The sequence below is a fragment of the Eublepharis macularius genome, chromosome 14 (assembly GCF_028583425.1).
Source record: "Eublepharis macularius isolate TG4126 chromosome 14, MPM_Emac_v1.0, whole genome shotgun sequence".
NCBI lineage: Eukaryota > Metazoa > Chordata > Lepidosauria > Squamata > Eublepharidae > Eublepharis > Eublepharis macularius.
In genome coordinates this window covers 18,202,666-18,217,176 of record NC_072803.1, presented here as the reverse complement: position 1 = coordinate 18,217,176, position 14,511 = coordinate 18,202,666, and the positions used below count along the sequence as shown (strand labels likewise).

Below are 14,511 nucleotides of genomic sequence, written 5' to 3'. Positions count from 1 at the left end.
AGAAGAGGGGCTGTGGCATTGGTCAAAAGACAGTGCTAGAGATGCCTACCAGCCTCTTAAGCAGCAGAAAACCTACCTCTTACCCTAATCTGTAGAACTGGGTTTGATTTCCCACTTCTCCACTTGAAGCCAGCTGGGTGACCTTGGGTCAGTCACAGCTCTCTCAGAGCTCTCTCAGCCCCACCCACCTCACAGGGTGATTATTGTTGTGGGGATAATAGTGACATACTTTGTAAACTGCTCTGAGTGGACATTAAGTTGTCCTGAAAGATGGTATATAAATTGAATGTCGTTGTCAAGTCGTCATCATTGTCGTCGTCATCATCATCATCATCATCTCAGTGTGGCCCTCAGACCAAAAAGCGTGGCTGTCTCTTCTCTGAGGAGTATATTTCTTCAGCCACCTGTTTGTTACATTCACTTGTTTTAATTTTGCTGAATGCATACAAATGTAGAGGTCCATCTTGGTGTGTGCCTACTATACGAATACCTTATGAGTTCCACCTCTCCTTTTTGTTTTACTGGAACAATTGGCTACCATTACAGAGAGTAATGTGTGATTGAGTCCCATCCTTCCTCCCCACTTCTGATGCCTTAATGGCGGTCTGTTTTTTGGTTTTTTTAAATTACAATACTGGGGTCCTCAAAACAGCTGACAAAGTACTAAAAATAAAAGAAAAATAACATTAAACACACAGGCAGCAAATTAATGGTAACTCCAAGTGGCTCAAAAGCACCATCAGGAATAAATGCATCTAGTAAACGGGGGAAATTAGACACTATTCAAGTAAGAGCAGCATTTTGTCACCTGAAATTAAGTAGGGAAAGGGATCCAGAAAGCCTGTCCGAGATAGGAAATTTGACAATTTTGGGTATCACTGGCAAAAAGGCCTGTTTTATGCGTACTCATGTGCTGCCCTTCAGATAGAGGTGTTGAATGGGTCTAGATCTTGTCTAAGGATCTGAATATGAGAGTAGCAAGATTCAAATCCAGTGGCACCTTAAAGACTAACAAGATTTTCAAGCTTTTGAAAGTCAAAGCTCTCTTCATCAGATACCAGAATATGAAGGCAGGCTCTTTTGTGCAGAGAGTCCTTTGAGTTCAGTATGTATTCTTCCTCAGTGTAGTCTTAGACCCCCATCTCCTTTTCTCTGGCTTCCAGAATTTCTCTACATTTGAAACAAGAGTATTCAGGAAACATGAATATCTGCTCCCTAAAATATTTTCTTAGGAGTTACATATGTATTTTGCTCATGTTCCATGTCGAGTAAATCACTGTCTTTGCAGATAAAATGGTAATACAGAAAGCTGTTTTGTGGAGAGGCTCAATCAACTGTTTCATTTTTACCTCAGGTATTATGTTTGTGGTGTCAGCATGTGGAAACATCTGAACTTAACTGATGGAGACTAATGTTAAGTACCTATTCTCTTTGCAGAGGAAATTCTTCTTCGGGTTCTGGCAATTACAAGTTACTCTCTCCCTGAGAGCGTTCAGAGGTAAATATTCCATGCCTCCTTCTTCTCAAGTTATAAAATCTCATTCTTTCTCTCCATTATGTTTATATCCCCCTCTTTCCTCAAGGACCTCAGAGCAACATGCACAAAAGCAATGATAAAGCAATTAAACTTTCCCTCTGTCACACAACCAACTTCTGTAAGGAATCATGTATATGGATTATCTTCAGGGCCATTTCCATTTGCCCAGTAAACTTGTTCTATTATCTTCCCGTTGTCCTCATCCGCCCATTTATCCACACTAGCCACTCTTTGGCTTTCTTCTCTCTACCGCTACCTTCATACCCTTTACTGTGTTCCTTTCAATGCATATAATGCGTATGACATTTAAAGACTGCTGACACCCACTTTCTGTTTTGAGTCAACGACATTAAGAAGTGACATCTCGGGCAATCAAAAGTCCATTTATGAGACAGCCACTCTGGCTGCCTTAAATGAGTAATCACCAGAACCAGAATCCATAATTTGGAGACAGCAAGAATAGAAGAAGGTTAGGCAGCATGTGAGCTGAGAGAACCCACTAGGTTTATAAGGACTTGAACACTAATGAGAGATGGGACACAAGCTATGGGAGACAGTTGATGTAGAGTTAGGACCTTTGTGCCATGTTAGTTTGAGCAATGAATGGTCATTGATCTGAGATGCAATGTAAATCTGGCAGCTATCACTGAAATGTAACAGGAAATATCCGGTTGAAGAGGTAGAAATCCACCGAGGTATACTTCTAATTTTGTGACTTGCTTGTTATGACTCCCAGCTGGATTTTGGTTCTTCACTGAAACAATTTCAGTAGCTCATTGAAACAGTTACCTCCAAAACAGCTATAGCATAAAAGTTTTATTAGGAATGCTAGATTATTTTCTGTATTTTCAAAGGGTGAACATCTGCTTGTCCTCGTCTGTGAAGCCTTTGTTGTAAACCTGAGATCTTTTCCCACCAGTCTCACCTCATGAAGTCTGTGTAACAGTTCAGCCATTCCATTTTAAACTGTTATACACTTGAGCTTTCTGTCATGCTCAGCAATATCTGTTTCTCTCCTCCCTTTTCCCATTGCTGGTTGCACTTTGTCACCTGATCCCTTCTGGCCCAAGAGCTATAGAACCACTATTCTACTCTTCACAGCAGTGGTGGAGCAGCTTCACTAAGATCAAGTCAACAGTTGCTTCCCCTCGCAAGCTGCTGCTGAAGCATAGGGGAATCTGCCTTATGCTGGATCTTTGAGATGTTGTTAACCTCAGATAGGATATTTAGCATCCAAAGAAAAGGGTATAAGGAGCTCACTTGAGCACAGAAAGCTGTCTAAGCTATTGCTCAAAGTGGCTGCTGAGGACCCAACTATATGTTCCATATATGTTCCATTGTGTCCTCGTCTGCCGTGAGAACTTTATGTCAAGCAGAAGGAGGGCAACATGAATCAGGTCCACTGTACTCAGGGAGAAGGAGCTTATGCCTTCTCACATCCCATTTTCCTGACCTTAAATGGGGTCTGGGAGGCTGTTATTCCTATGTGTACCCCATTAGTACAAGTGGGGCCCCTAGTGTGGTAAATAGTCATTTCCCCAAGGCTGTTTCAACTTGGAGAAATGGTGCATGGTGTGTTTGGGGGGGGGGTGGAACTCCACATACTGCCGTCCCGATCTGAATCGGGCATCTGTGCACCTAGGAATTGAATTCCCAGTGGGGAACACATAGCACATGTCTGATAGAAAGTCCTTATGGCGGATCCAGACCTGGCATGAGGATTGTGTAGCTGAGAAGTTAAAGAATTTACAGAGAGAGAAGGAACAGTTAGCACTTGAGGTATAGCACAGTGGCAAAGCAGGTTCAGACTTCCAACATTTTGAGTTACAAGTAGAGAAGAGAAAGGCCTTTCTTAGCACAAAACCCAGAGTGTCTTTGGCAGTCAGAATAGTCAATACTGGACTAGACAGACTGCTTGTGTATAAATCAAGATGGGTAGCCATGTTGGTCTGTCTGTAGCAGTAGGAAAGAGCAAGAGTCCAGTAGCACCTGCAAGACTAACAAAATTTGTGGTAGGGTATGAGCTTCCATGGGCCACAGCTCACTTCTGCAGCTGTAGCTCACGAAAGCTCATACCCTACCACAAATTTTGTTAGTCTTATAGGTGCTACTGGACTCTTGCTCTTTCCTACTGCTTGTGTATAAGGCAGCTTCCTATGTTAAGATGCATCATTGCCCTTCTGAACAGGGGGAACATGACCGAAACGGCTTTCTCTCAGCCCTGGAACCAGGAGGTTGATGGCTGGTCTTTCTACATTAGTTCTCTTGATATCTTTGATAGTTTTGTAGATGAGGCAATTTCATGCCTCAGTGCAGCAGGGGTTTAGGAAGAAAAATCTGCTAGAATCCCTGTGTCTGTCAAGTTATTACTCTGGAGAGAGAATATTGCTTTCAAGCAAGCTGAAAGTCATTTATGAGATATTTTGCCTTCTTTGGTATATACGCAAATGTTTGTTTTGTCCCCCTGTTGCCTCTGGTCAAAGAGGCTTGTGGGGCTTTTTGAAGTAATGCAAAACCCTGCAAAGCCTGTTAGCCAAAGGCAAAGGTGCGATGAATATAGACAACCATGAGCACTGATTTTTTTCATTCAGTTTATCTTGAATTCTTTAGAGGAAAGAGCTTTTAATTCTGACTCCAGGCTAAAAAGAAGGGGCCCTCTTGCAATTTGGCTTGTGTTTATGGTACCTGCTAATCAAACTCTGCTTCTACTTGCCAAACTGTATTTGCTTCCAGCCCCCTCTTGAATTTCATTTCTTTGACTTCCGAAGATCAGGAACCGTTCCTTTTTTTTAAAATCAATATATTTTTATTAAAAAAATTATAACAATAAACTGTTAAACTATATACAATCATGAATTTGCAGTCATACAAGAAGTTACTAAAATTCGTTAATAAATACATCAAAATTAATAAACACATAACATGTCATAATAAGTAACAATTGAGTGCATTTTAAAGCAGTTTAGAGGGTTATATCTGAGCATCTATCTGAACAAATATAAGGAGAAAGTACTTGTAAATTCTAACATACTAAATTGACAGATTAGTTATATATTTGCATATGTATGAAAGAGTTTAAGACCAGGTAAGGAACTATTATTTTCAAGGTATTCAAAGAAAGGAAACCATTTCTCAATAAAGTTGGTTGTTCTTGGAAAATTTTCTACTTGGTACCGTTCCTGATGGCCAGACAGCTTTCATGCAGAAGCCTGCAGGAGACTCGGAAGAGGTTTCGTAGCTTTCCCATTCGTCAGGCTCCCTGACTGCTGATCTTAATCCAGCCTCTGACCCACAGTCCCCGACCTTCTCCAAGATATGAAATCATAGCACAGTCTCACAGACAGGAGCCTCTCTGTTTGTTTTAAAAGAGAGCATATCCGGTGGGTGGCGGTTATGGGAGGTAAAGCCAAAATGAAAGAAAAAGAAACAGAGGTGGTGATTTTGGCAGAAGTGTCAGAAGGGGAATCATTGTCAGTCAGCAGTGGCTTAGGTGAGGTCGCTGGAGGTGTGGAGGAATGTTCATGTTTATGGTTTCCTCTGCCAGTTCAAAGGCAAATGAGTCAAAGTGAGACAATACGTCTTGGATTACCAGATGGTGCTGACACACACACGTTCAATGTTGTTTCTTGATCCCACAAGGTATTAAACCAAAATGAAGATGGATGCATTGGAGGACTGATTTGTCCTCCAGTGCATGATTTGTTCATGCCCAATTCTCCAGTATTGCAGGACACAATGCCCATATTTTCTTAACTACTTTGTGCTGCTACGTCATATAGATCAATCTGAGGAGCTCGGCATTTAAGGGACTGGAAGTTTAAGATAGTTTTTCAGACAGCTTAAGAAGATGTTACGTTAACTTTTTGGTGTAGTGGTTAAGACCGCGGGACTCTCATCTGGAGAGCTGGGTTTGATTCCCCACTCCTCCCCTTGAAGCCAGCTAGGTGACCTTGGGTCAGTCACAGCTTCTCGGAACTCTCTCAGCCCCACCCACCTCACAGGGTGATTGTCATGAAGATAATAATAGCACACTTTGTAGACTGCTCTGAGTGGACGTTAAGTTGTTCTGAAGGGCGGTATATAAATCGAATGTTGTTATAACTTGAGTAAATACAGACCCAGTTATGTGTCAGCCACTTCTTTTCCCTTTGGTTCTGCAAAGAAATGGATTCTTTTGCCCCAAAGTTTTACGGAATAAACACTGGTGATAAATATTTGCACATTAAAAAAAAAAGAACAGCTAGGACAACATATTGGCTAACAGTTGTGAGCTAGAAATCCATTGTTCAGAGCACATTCAGCTCTGGGTAGTTTTAGGCCACCCTCTTTCATGTATCTGGAGATAATGGAAGTGGCAGCAATTATAATGATGGCTAAGAAAAAGTATGTGGAGCATTAGCCAGTATGGTTACTGAAGTTCCTTTCTCACGTTGGGCCAGAGAGAATCTTAGCCGTGAAGAATGGCAGTATGTTTTTGTTTATTTTCCTCCTAAATCTACATAATTGTCTACACTTACCGAGAAAAATACTTACATACTAGTTAAAGCTAGAATTAGTCATATTTAGTTCAGCAGCTGTGTGAAAGCCTTCTGTACAGCACCTCTAACCACTTAGAGAGAGTGTAATTTAAAGACCTAGGACATGCAATGATGTTAACTTTACTGTTCTCCCCCTACGTGCACAAACATTCTCCAGTCATCCCCGATTGTCAAGTAGTTGCATATATGGAGCTGTGTTTATTTCATCACATGGTTCCTCTCCCCTACATCCCCAGCTTTTGAGTTCAAATGTCATTTTTCTGTTTTGCAGTTTGAAGTGCCGAAGATGCGCAGTGGTAGGCAATGGACACCGGCTCAGAAACAGTTCCATGGGGGACACAATTAACAAATATGATGTTGTGATCAGGTAATGCACAGGCTTGTGATCTTACACTGCAGAAGAGTCAGTCTTCCATGAACCATGGGTTGGGTTTGGCGTGGCCAGTTTAGTTTCCTAGCCTGGGACTCCGTGTTATGGGAAAGATTGGGTTGCGGCTGAAAAAAAAAGTCCTGCATTGAATTCTCTCCTCTTTGTTTTTTAAAAATATTTTTTATTTTATCAATAACATTAAAAGCCCAATAGAAGAGCAGAGAAAAGAAAAAATAAAGAAAAAAAGAATAGAAAGAAATAAAAGAAAAAGAAAAGAACAAAAATTAAAGAAAGGAAAAACAAAGAAAAATAATACATATTTCATTTTCCATTTTCTTCTACAACACCTATCATATCTTTACCCACATTATACTTGTAGTTTTAGTACCTCTAAAATTTACATTTTCAATACTGTCCCCCTTCTATTTATTATTCCCGTTTATCTTAGAAATCAAATCTGCAAATCATCAATTCATTTTCTCTCCTCTTTGTGAGACATTGTAAAGTTTTGCTATGTAACCTGACATTGTCATATTATGTATTTCTGCTTTCTTGTCCCCACCAAATGTACACTACAGTGAGGAAATTCACAGTGTGATGACATCAGGAAGCTGGGTAACTTTTAGGGAGCAGAGCAGAATGCAGGGATGCCATTTTTGAGGGCAGCTCCGTGTTTCCACTTCTTCTTTTTCCTTTTTACAATGCATACCAGTTTCTTGGGGCAGAGTCTAAAACATTATTCATTTATTTTAAAACAGGACACTTTCCAACTGTATATGGTCCTCAGGGTAGCTTATCACAATGCATAAAAATACAGTGATACATATACAGCTGCTGGTAATACATATACAGTGCAATAGAAAAAGAACGAGCAACTGGAACCAGATTCTAGTGCAGCATACAGGCAGGTGTGGGTCTGCAGTAGAACAGTCCAGTGACACCCTGGAGGCCAACAAGATTATCAGGGTGTAAACCTTTGAAAGTCAAAGGTCTCTTCTTCAGTCTGAAGGAGGATGCTGAAAATCTTGTTGGTCTCCGAGGTTTCACTGGACCCAGATTATACAGGCAGGTGGTGGCTATCCTGGGATACAACTAATCTGCTGTGTTTCCTGTAAAAGGATGGGGCATCGACATGCCGCCTTGTCTTACACTCAAACTCTCCCTCTCCCCAGATTGAACAATGCACCAGTTCATGGTTATGAGCGTGATGTGGGCTCCAAGACCACTATGCGTCTCTTCTACCCAGAATCAGCACACTTCAATCCCAAAACTGAAAATAACCCCAACACCTTGTTGGTGCTGGTGGCATTCAAACCTATGGATTTCCAGTGGATGGAAACGATCCTCCATGACAAGAAGAGAGTAAGTTGCTGGGGACGGGGTGGGGAGAGAGTCACGGGTGTGACATCTAGTGCGTCCTCTTGGTAGCATTTTATTGGTGGGGAGATGCACCAGGGCACACGTCTGTCTGGAAACTGAGTCATTTTTGCCTGGGGACTTTCCCTTTAACATCAGAAGCATGGGAGATAGTTACCCAGTCCTTGTGTGGTCCTGCAGAAGTTGTGTTGGCTTTGGATCTGGAAGGCCAAAGTTCAAATGCTGCTTCTGCCGCGGCCACATTGGCCGGCCGTGGACAAGGAGTAATCTCTCTAGCTACCCTTCTCCACCTGTGAAATGAGCATGAGAATAATGCACATCATAGGGAGATTGCCTATGCAAGCGCATTAATGGCAGATGGGTCAGCACTGCGGGGCATGAGTGAGCACTGTGAATATGCGCAGAAGTACTTTCATCTGCAGGCGGCCAAGAGTTGCAGAGAGAGGCTCCCAATCAAACCATGGGAGGTTCAGGTTGTAGATATTACAGTGCAACATCAGAAAGCCCTTGCTTAGACTGAGTGGTGTCTCTGCATTGCTTTTTGGTTTTTCTCCCCATGAAACCTTCATGGCAGTTCTGATGCTTATCTGGAGGGTAAGAAGCCTGTGTTTTGACCTCTCCGTGGTTATTCCCGTCCCCCCGTAGATTCGGAAGGGCTTCTGGAAGCAGCCTCCATTAATCTGGGATGCAAATCCTGAGCAAGTGCGAATTCTCAACCCTTACTTTATGGAAATAACTGCTGCTAAGTTGCTTAATCTTCCAATGAAACATCTGCGGAAGATGAAACAGGTAAGAGAGGAAGAAATTTCCTTGGGTTGAAGTTTTGAGGTGAGCAAAAGGCATTCCTCTTCCGGAAATCCCTCAGAACGGGGTAAGGGGGAGACCTCTGCAGGCTGTGGAGCTGCCCTTTCTCTCTTCATCTGGCACCTATTTGACAAATAATCTTGTCTTGGGTTTTCACACAATCTGCTAAAATGTGTTTTTGGGGGGAAGGCAACATGTGAATGGTGGTGGGCTAGAAAGTGAATTTTAAATAAAATGTTCAGTAAATTAAAGGCTACTTTACATGGGCATGTTTGTTTTAGTTTGATTCATTGTCTGTTTACAGGATTATTTATATAGTGTTTTTTTCCCCTTTGTAAGCCATTCAGGGAGAAATCCAGTTCATAAATAAATAAACAAACTTCAGTGGTAGGAAATACAGAAAAAATTGGGAGGGGGGAAAGCATCATAGGTCAGTTCAGGTATGGTTTCAGAGACAAAATGAGAACATCCAAGGTTTTGTTGGATTTAGGTCACCGTAAATTGGTGACTCTGTATTTGGGGTGTATCACTTCAGACTGTTGGTGGGGGATCAAAGGAGAAAATTAACATGATGGCTTCAACTCTAGTCTTGACATGGTAGTTTTCTAGGTGTGGGGATTTTTGTGTGTGTGGAGGAACGTTCCATTGTGTGAAGTTTTACCAGCAGTCTGAAGTGGAACAGTCCACATATCTAGTCTACGGTGCACAGAAATCTAGGCTATGTTGTTAAATCTCCAGCCGACAGCTTCCTGATCAGAGACGTTTCATCTATGGCCATGTTTGGCCAAGGTCAGTGTCTCACTTTCAGTTCTTCCATGAGAACTTTGGAACCACTTTCTTTGGCTGGACACACCTGGGAAGTAGTTGTATAGTTGAAGTTCAAAAGATGAAGAGTTGCTCCCCTGACAAAAAGTATACTCGCTCTTCTAGATTCAAAATTCCTGCTCCAGGGTTTTGTTTTTGAAGCAGAACTGTGTTTGTTCCACAGCTCTGCCACTCCATGAATGCATACATAGAATTTGGAATCCAGATATTCTAAGCTTTCTTTGTGTTTTGTTTTTCAAAATGAGCGTCTGGTCCTTTAAGTGTGATTGAAAGTATGTGAGCAAATAGCTGGTAGAAAACTCAGAAGTCAAAGCAAAGCTTTCATGGGATCAGAGACCTTTGGTTCCTCTCCATATATAGTAGAAGCAAATGTAAACAAGCAAACCCAGTAAATTTATTTGTGCAACTTAATTGCAGTGTCTGTAGAAGCCATCTTCTCTTGGTGTGAAGTTTTGGTTACCTTGGAGCAGCAGTTTAACTTCTCTTATTTTTAGCAGGGTATTAAGTGACCCACCTGTTATGCTTTTTGGATAAATGAACCTTTTTTGGATGAATGACTTGAGGTTCACCTTCTCCTGCTTGTTAGCATAAACCCAGCAAGATATGTTTCAGGTTCAATGACAATCCAGGGGCTTGTTCACTGAGCCACTGCCACCCCGCCACCCCCCCTCGGGTCAAGGATTTCTACAACCAGAGGATAAGCTCATGGCCACCAGCCTTACTTTTGAACTCGGGGGTGGCTAGAAATGGAGACCTCCCCAAAAGGACTAAACTGGGTTTGGTCATCTGGGAGCAGTCAGAGTTTTTGGAACCATGAATAGGATGATGGTCATGTCTTGTTATTCTTTTCCCTGCTGGGGAAATGAGATTCCAGATGGGAGTAGAAGGAGGGAAATGAAATTATCAAGATGCCTACAGAGCTGAAATTTGTATATGCTGCCTGGGATTTGGGGCAGAGTTTGTGGTAGATCACGTGCTTGGAATGCAGAGGAGGCCCAGCTTTGGTCTCCGGCATCCTTCATTCAAACAATCTCAGGAAAAAGAGGTTGTCCAAGCAGCCCAGAGATACTGCTATAGCCAGAGAAACAGGAGTAAGAAACTAAACAGAGGAGGCACGTGAGAATAAAGTCTTGGGTTTATTTGGATCCAAGCTGATCTCCTTCTTAACTAACTGAATGGTTGAGTGGGACAGGATAGGGCAGGACTCTGGTTGAGCAGAAGACATCACCCATCATTGTTCTGTCTACCCCTAGAAACCAACCACAGGATTAGTGGCCATCACTTTAGCATTGCACTTCTGTGACTTGGTACATATTGCCGGCTTCGGATACCCAGATTCTGCCAATAAGAAGCAGACGATACACTACTATGAGCAAATCACGTTGAAGTCGATGGCTGTAAGTGAACCCTTTTTCCTCTTATTTCTTCCTCTCCCCTTTCTTCTTCTCCTTCACTCTCACTCTCTCTCTCTCTCTCCATTGCATTTTATAATTTAATGAAAGGTATATATAATTATACCTTTCAACTCCTAGATTATCAACAGCTTTCAATAAAAATGGCATAAAGGCCAGCTTCAGGACAGATAAAAGGAAATACTACTTTACTCAACAAGTAGTTGAATCATAGAAAAGAGCAAGAGTCCAGTAGCACCTATAAGACTAACAAAATTAATGGTACAAGGTATCTGAAGAAGTGAGCTGTGGCTCACGTAATCTCATACCCTACCACAAATTTCATTAGTCTTATCAATGCTACTGGACACTTGCTCTTTTCTGCTACAGACAGACGAACATGGCTACCCATCTTGATCTGGTTAAATTGTGAAATTCATTTGCTGTGGACATATGCTGCAAGCATAGATGGCTTTAAAGGAGGGGCGGGGTTAGACAGATTTGTGGAGGATAAGCCCATTTATGGCTACTAGCCATGGTAACTAAAGGGAACCTCCATGTTCAGGGGTGGTAAAGCTTTGAACACCAGTGCAAAATCAGGGGAAGGCCTTGGCCGCTATGACCAGTTCATTGCCCTCCAGGGCAACTTGTTGGCTACTGGGTGAAAAAAGATGCTGGACTAGGTGGACCACTTGTCTGACCGAGCAGTGCTCTTGCATGCTTAAAGATCCATTGCACATGCCTGCACCTCTGTGACTGCTGCCACGCTAATCTCAGTACCTGTAAAGTTCTCCCCCATTCTCAGGCCACGATGATCCATTTTTTGTTTTCCATTGTCTGTTTTGCAGAGTTCGGAGCACAATGTCTCCCATGAAGCACTAGCAATAAAAAAGATGCTTGAAATGGGACTCATCAAGAATCTCACTTACTTCTGATGGAGGCACGGGCGACAACTTCTGAGCTGGCTGCCAGGCCAATAAGAGGCCCACCATGAATGGCAGCCTGCCACCCACAGCTCTCCTTGCCCCCTGCCTCTGAGAGTGACTGCTGTAAAGATCTCACAACTTTGTTCCAATGACATGCAGAATGGGGTGGAAGATGTGTTGGCAGCTAGGGACCGAAAGGATCCTGGAAAAGGCAGATGGTGGTAGCGACGGCGTTAGGTGATTCTGCCATCTATGGTGTCCTCCTCTTTTGGACAGCTGTGGGATTTCCTCCGTATCGAACGGAGGCTCTTGGGAGTCGATGCTCCTGAAGTCTTTACTCCTGTGGCACGAATGCATCCTTTTTGGGGCCTGGGCCAGACCTGACTGTGGGTGTCCAGGGCAGTACAACAGACACTTCCATGGGATTTCCCCATCCCAGGACATGCTGCTACCTTAAATCACTTTTTGCCTTCCCACTCTGAGGTGCAGGCTGTTTACCAGGATATTTAAGTTATAACTGTATCAGGGTCTCTTGATGGAGCAGCAGGAGGAAACTCAATGAAGGATTATCAGCTGTCTACCCTCTTATTTTTTGTCCCCATTCGAATCGAGATGAGATGCAATGCAATGGTTTCCCCTGCAGGGGATGGGAGTGGAGGATAACGCTGCCCACTCGTTTTTTTCACCTATTTCTTTCTTTCTTTTGGACGATACGGCATACAGGGAGAACGCCCTACAGTATTTTGATAGTGGTTTTTATACTAAAATCAATGAAGCTGAACTGAACATTACTGGGTTTCTAGACTCTTGGTTGAAAGAGAATCCTCCTTCTGTGAAGGGTGTGTATGATTGTGTGTGTGTGTGTGTGTGTGTGTGTGTGTGTATTTGTATGTGTCCAGCCCAGTATCCCGAGTCTGTTCTTGGGAAGAACGTTCTAATTATAAGCTGTAGGTTTTTTTTCTCCAGCATGTGGGAGCCAGATCCCAGCTGGAATAAGACTACATTAAGAAAGGAAAGGGGGGGGGAGCCAAAGTTGAGACTTGAAGGAAGGGGAAAGAATTAGGGGACAGAGGAAACGTGTGTGTCAGTTGTGGGAAAAGAAGCAACCAGTCACATGTGGTTCCTCGTGCCTGGAACCAGCCCTTGTACAGCATCTTGCTCTGCCTTTTCCACTAAGGAAAGGGGGGTGGGGGGGTTCTTCAAGACGAAGGCTCTTCTCAAGGAGCCTAAGAAATGGGGTGAATGTCAAAGTAAGCTGTTGCATCAAACTGGTGGGGGAGGGATAGTCCGTACATTTCAGGAATGGATCCTTATTTGAACACATTTGTCTGGCGTGGAGCAGGAAATCCACGCTTTGGAAAAGAGTCTCACACAAAGAGTTCTGTGTGGGCATAAATATTTTAACTTCTTCTTCTTTTAAAATCTCAACTTGGTGACCAAAGTTTATTTATTTCCCTTAAGTCAAGTGAACTGGTTTAAAGGGGGTTTGACATCCGCCACCTTTGGTTTTGTCCACGGGGGAGAAAAAAAAAAACAAGAGAGATGATTATGTGAACTTTCCTCTGCACCTCTCCCACACCTTGCGATTACCAATGTGCCTTAGCCGTGGGTGGAAGAGTCCAACTTCTAGGGGCCCGCTGGGGCATTTAATCTCTAGTGGCCATTAGATCCATGGCCAAGAAGGGGAGCAATTGGTGTGGCCCCAGCAAACACCCAGGAGCCTTGGCAATTGACTTGGGAGCTGATTTGTCACCAAACCCAGACTGCTTCTTGGAGGAGATGACAGTTTTAATGAAAAGGTGTGTTCCCAAGGTGTGTGTGTGTGTGGCGTGGGGGGTGGGGGTGTTGCATCCTGCAGGCAATGTGGAAATGTCTTTTCTGACCAAGTGATAAATGCAGCTCAGTGTTAAGTATCAATAAATTTAATTTAAAACCAACCATGAATCATAAATGTTTTGTACAGAACAAGGTCAGTGGCTTTTTTCCCCTTCCCCTGACAAAGCTCCCTTGTAGTTTGAGTTGGGGGAACAGTTTTCTTCCATCCTATTTTGCGACGGAACCCTTTCTTTCCTGGACAATTAGGAGAGAAGGGGCTATTCCCGCTTCAGTTTCCAGCCATAGACTGGCAAAGAGTGATAAGCTGTTGAAGGCGTTGATGTTGGGTGTGCTTTTCCTTGTTCACAGAGAAGCAAAAAAATGACAAAAGGCAGCACAAGTCAAAACAGTGTTGACATGATGGGTACTCTGAGGACTCAATGGGGTCGTGACGAGTCCTCTATGTAGGGACCACAATAGCAATAGATTTGGGAGCGCCACCAGAGTATAGAGGAGAGCCCAAGCAATGAACAGAAAGAGGCACAGATCAACGGCACATGCACTGCAATATGTGTACCCAGGGCCAGTTCCAGTTTTTCATGGGCCCTGGGCAGTAAAGCATAACTAGGTCATCTTTCTCCTTTGGCACAGCTCCTTTATTCTCTAATCGTCTTCCATTTGCACCCCTCTCCTTCAGCTGTCCCTTTTCTTTAAACATACCCTTTTCTACTCTACATCCTACAATAGCCCTGCAGATTAGCATATCAAGCACCAATCCATATGCAAAAGAACCTCCTCAGGATACAGTGAAGCCTCCCTCCATTAGCCACACCCTGGGAAACTCTTACAGGATGACTCAGCCCAAACCCACCTTCCTGAGTAGATATAAATTACCTGCCAACATCTTCACACTGTGACACTGAGAGAT

At 43.1% G+C, this 14,511-nt stretch overlaps 1 protein-coding gene across 8 annotated transcripts in view; it reads left to right on the top strand.

Annotated features, from left to right (window-relative positions):
- The window catches only part of ST3GAL4 (ST3 beta-galactoside alpha-2,3-sialyltransferase 4), a 194,289-nt gene extending 180,584 nt beyond the window's left edge, over positions 1 to 13,705 (top strand). For all 8 annotated transcript variants that reach the window (XM_054997862.1, XM_054997861.1, XM_054997857.1 and 5 more), the window contains 6 exons: positions 1,438 to 1,498; positions 6,347 to 6,442; positions 7,618 to 7,807; positions 8,468 to 8,611; positions 10,705 to 10,848; positions 11,691 to 13,705. In XM_054997862.1, coding sequence (XP_054853837.1) covers positions 1,438 to 1,498; positions 6,347 to 6,442; positions 7,618 to 7,807; positions 8,468 to 8,611; positions 10,705 to 10,848; positions 11,691 to 11,777 — 722 coding nt within the window. In that variant the 3' untranslated portion in view covers positions 11,778 to 13,705. The remainder of the gene's footprint in view (positions 1 to 1,437; positions 1,499 to 6,346; positions 6,443 to 7,617; positions 7,808 to 8,467; positions 8,612 to 10,704; positions 10,849 to 11,690) is intronic.
- Positions 13,706 to 14,511: the final 806 nt, after the last annotated feature.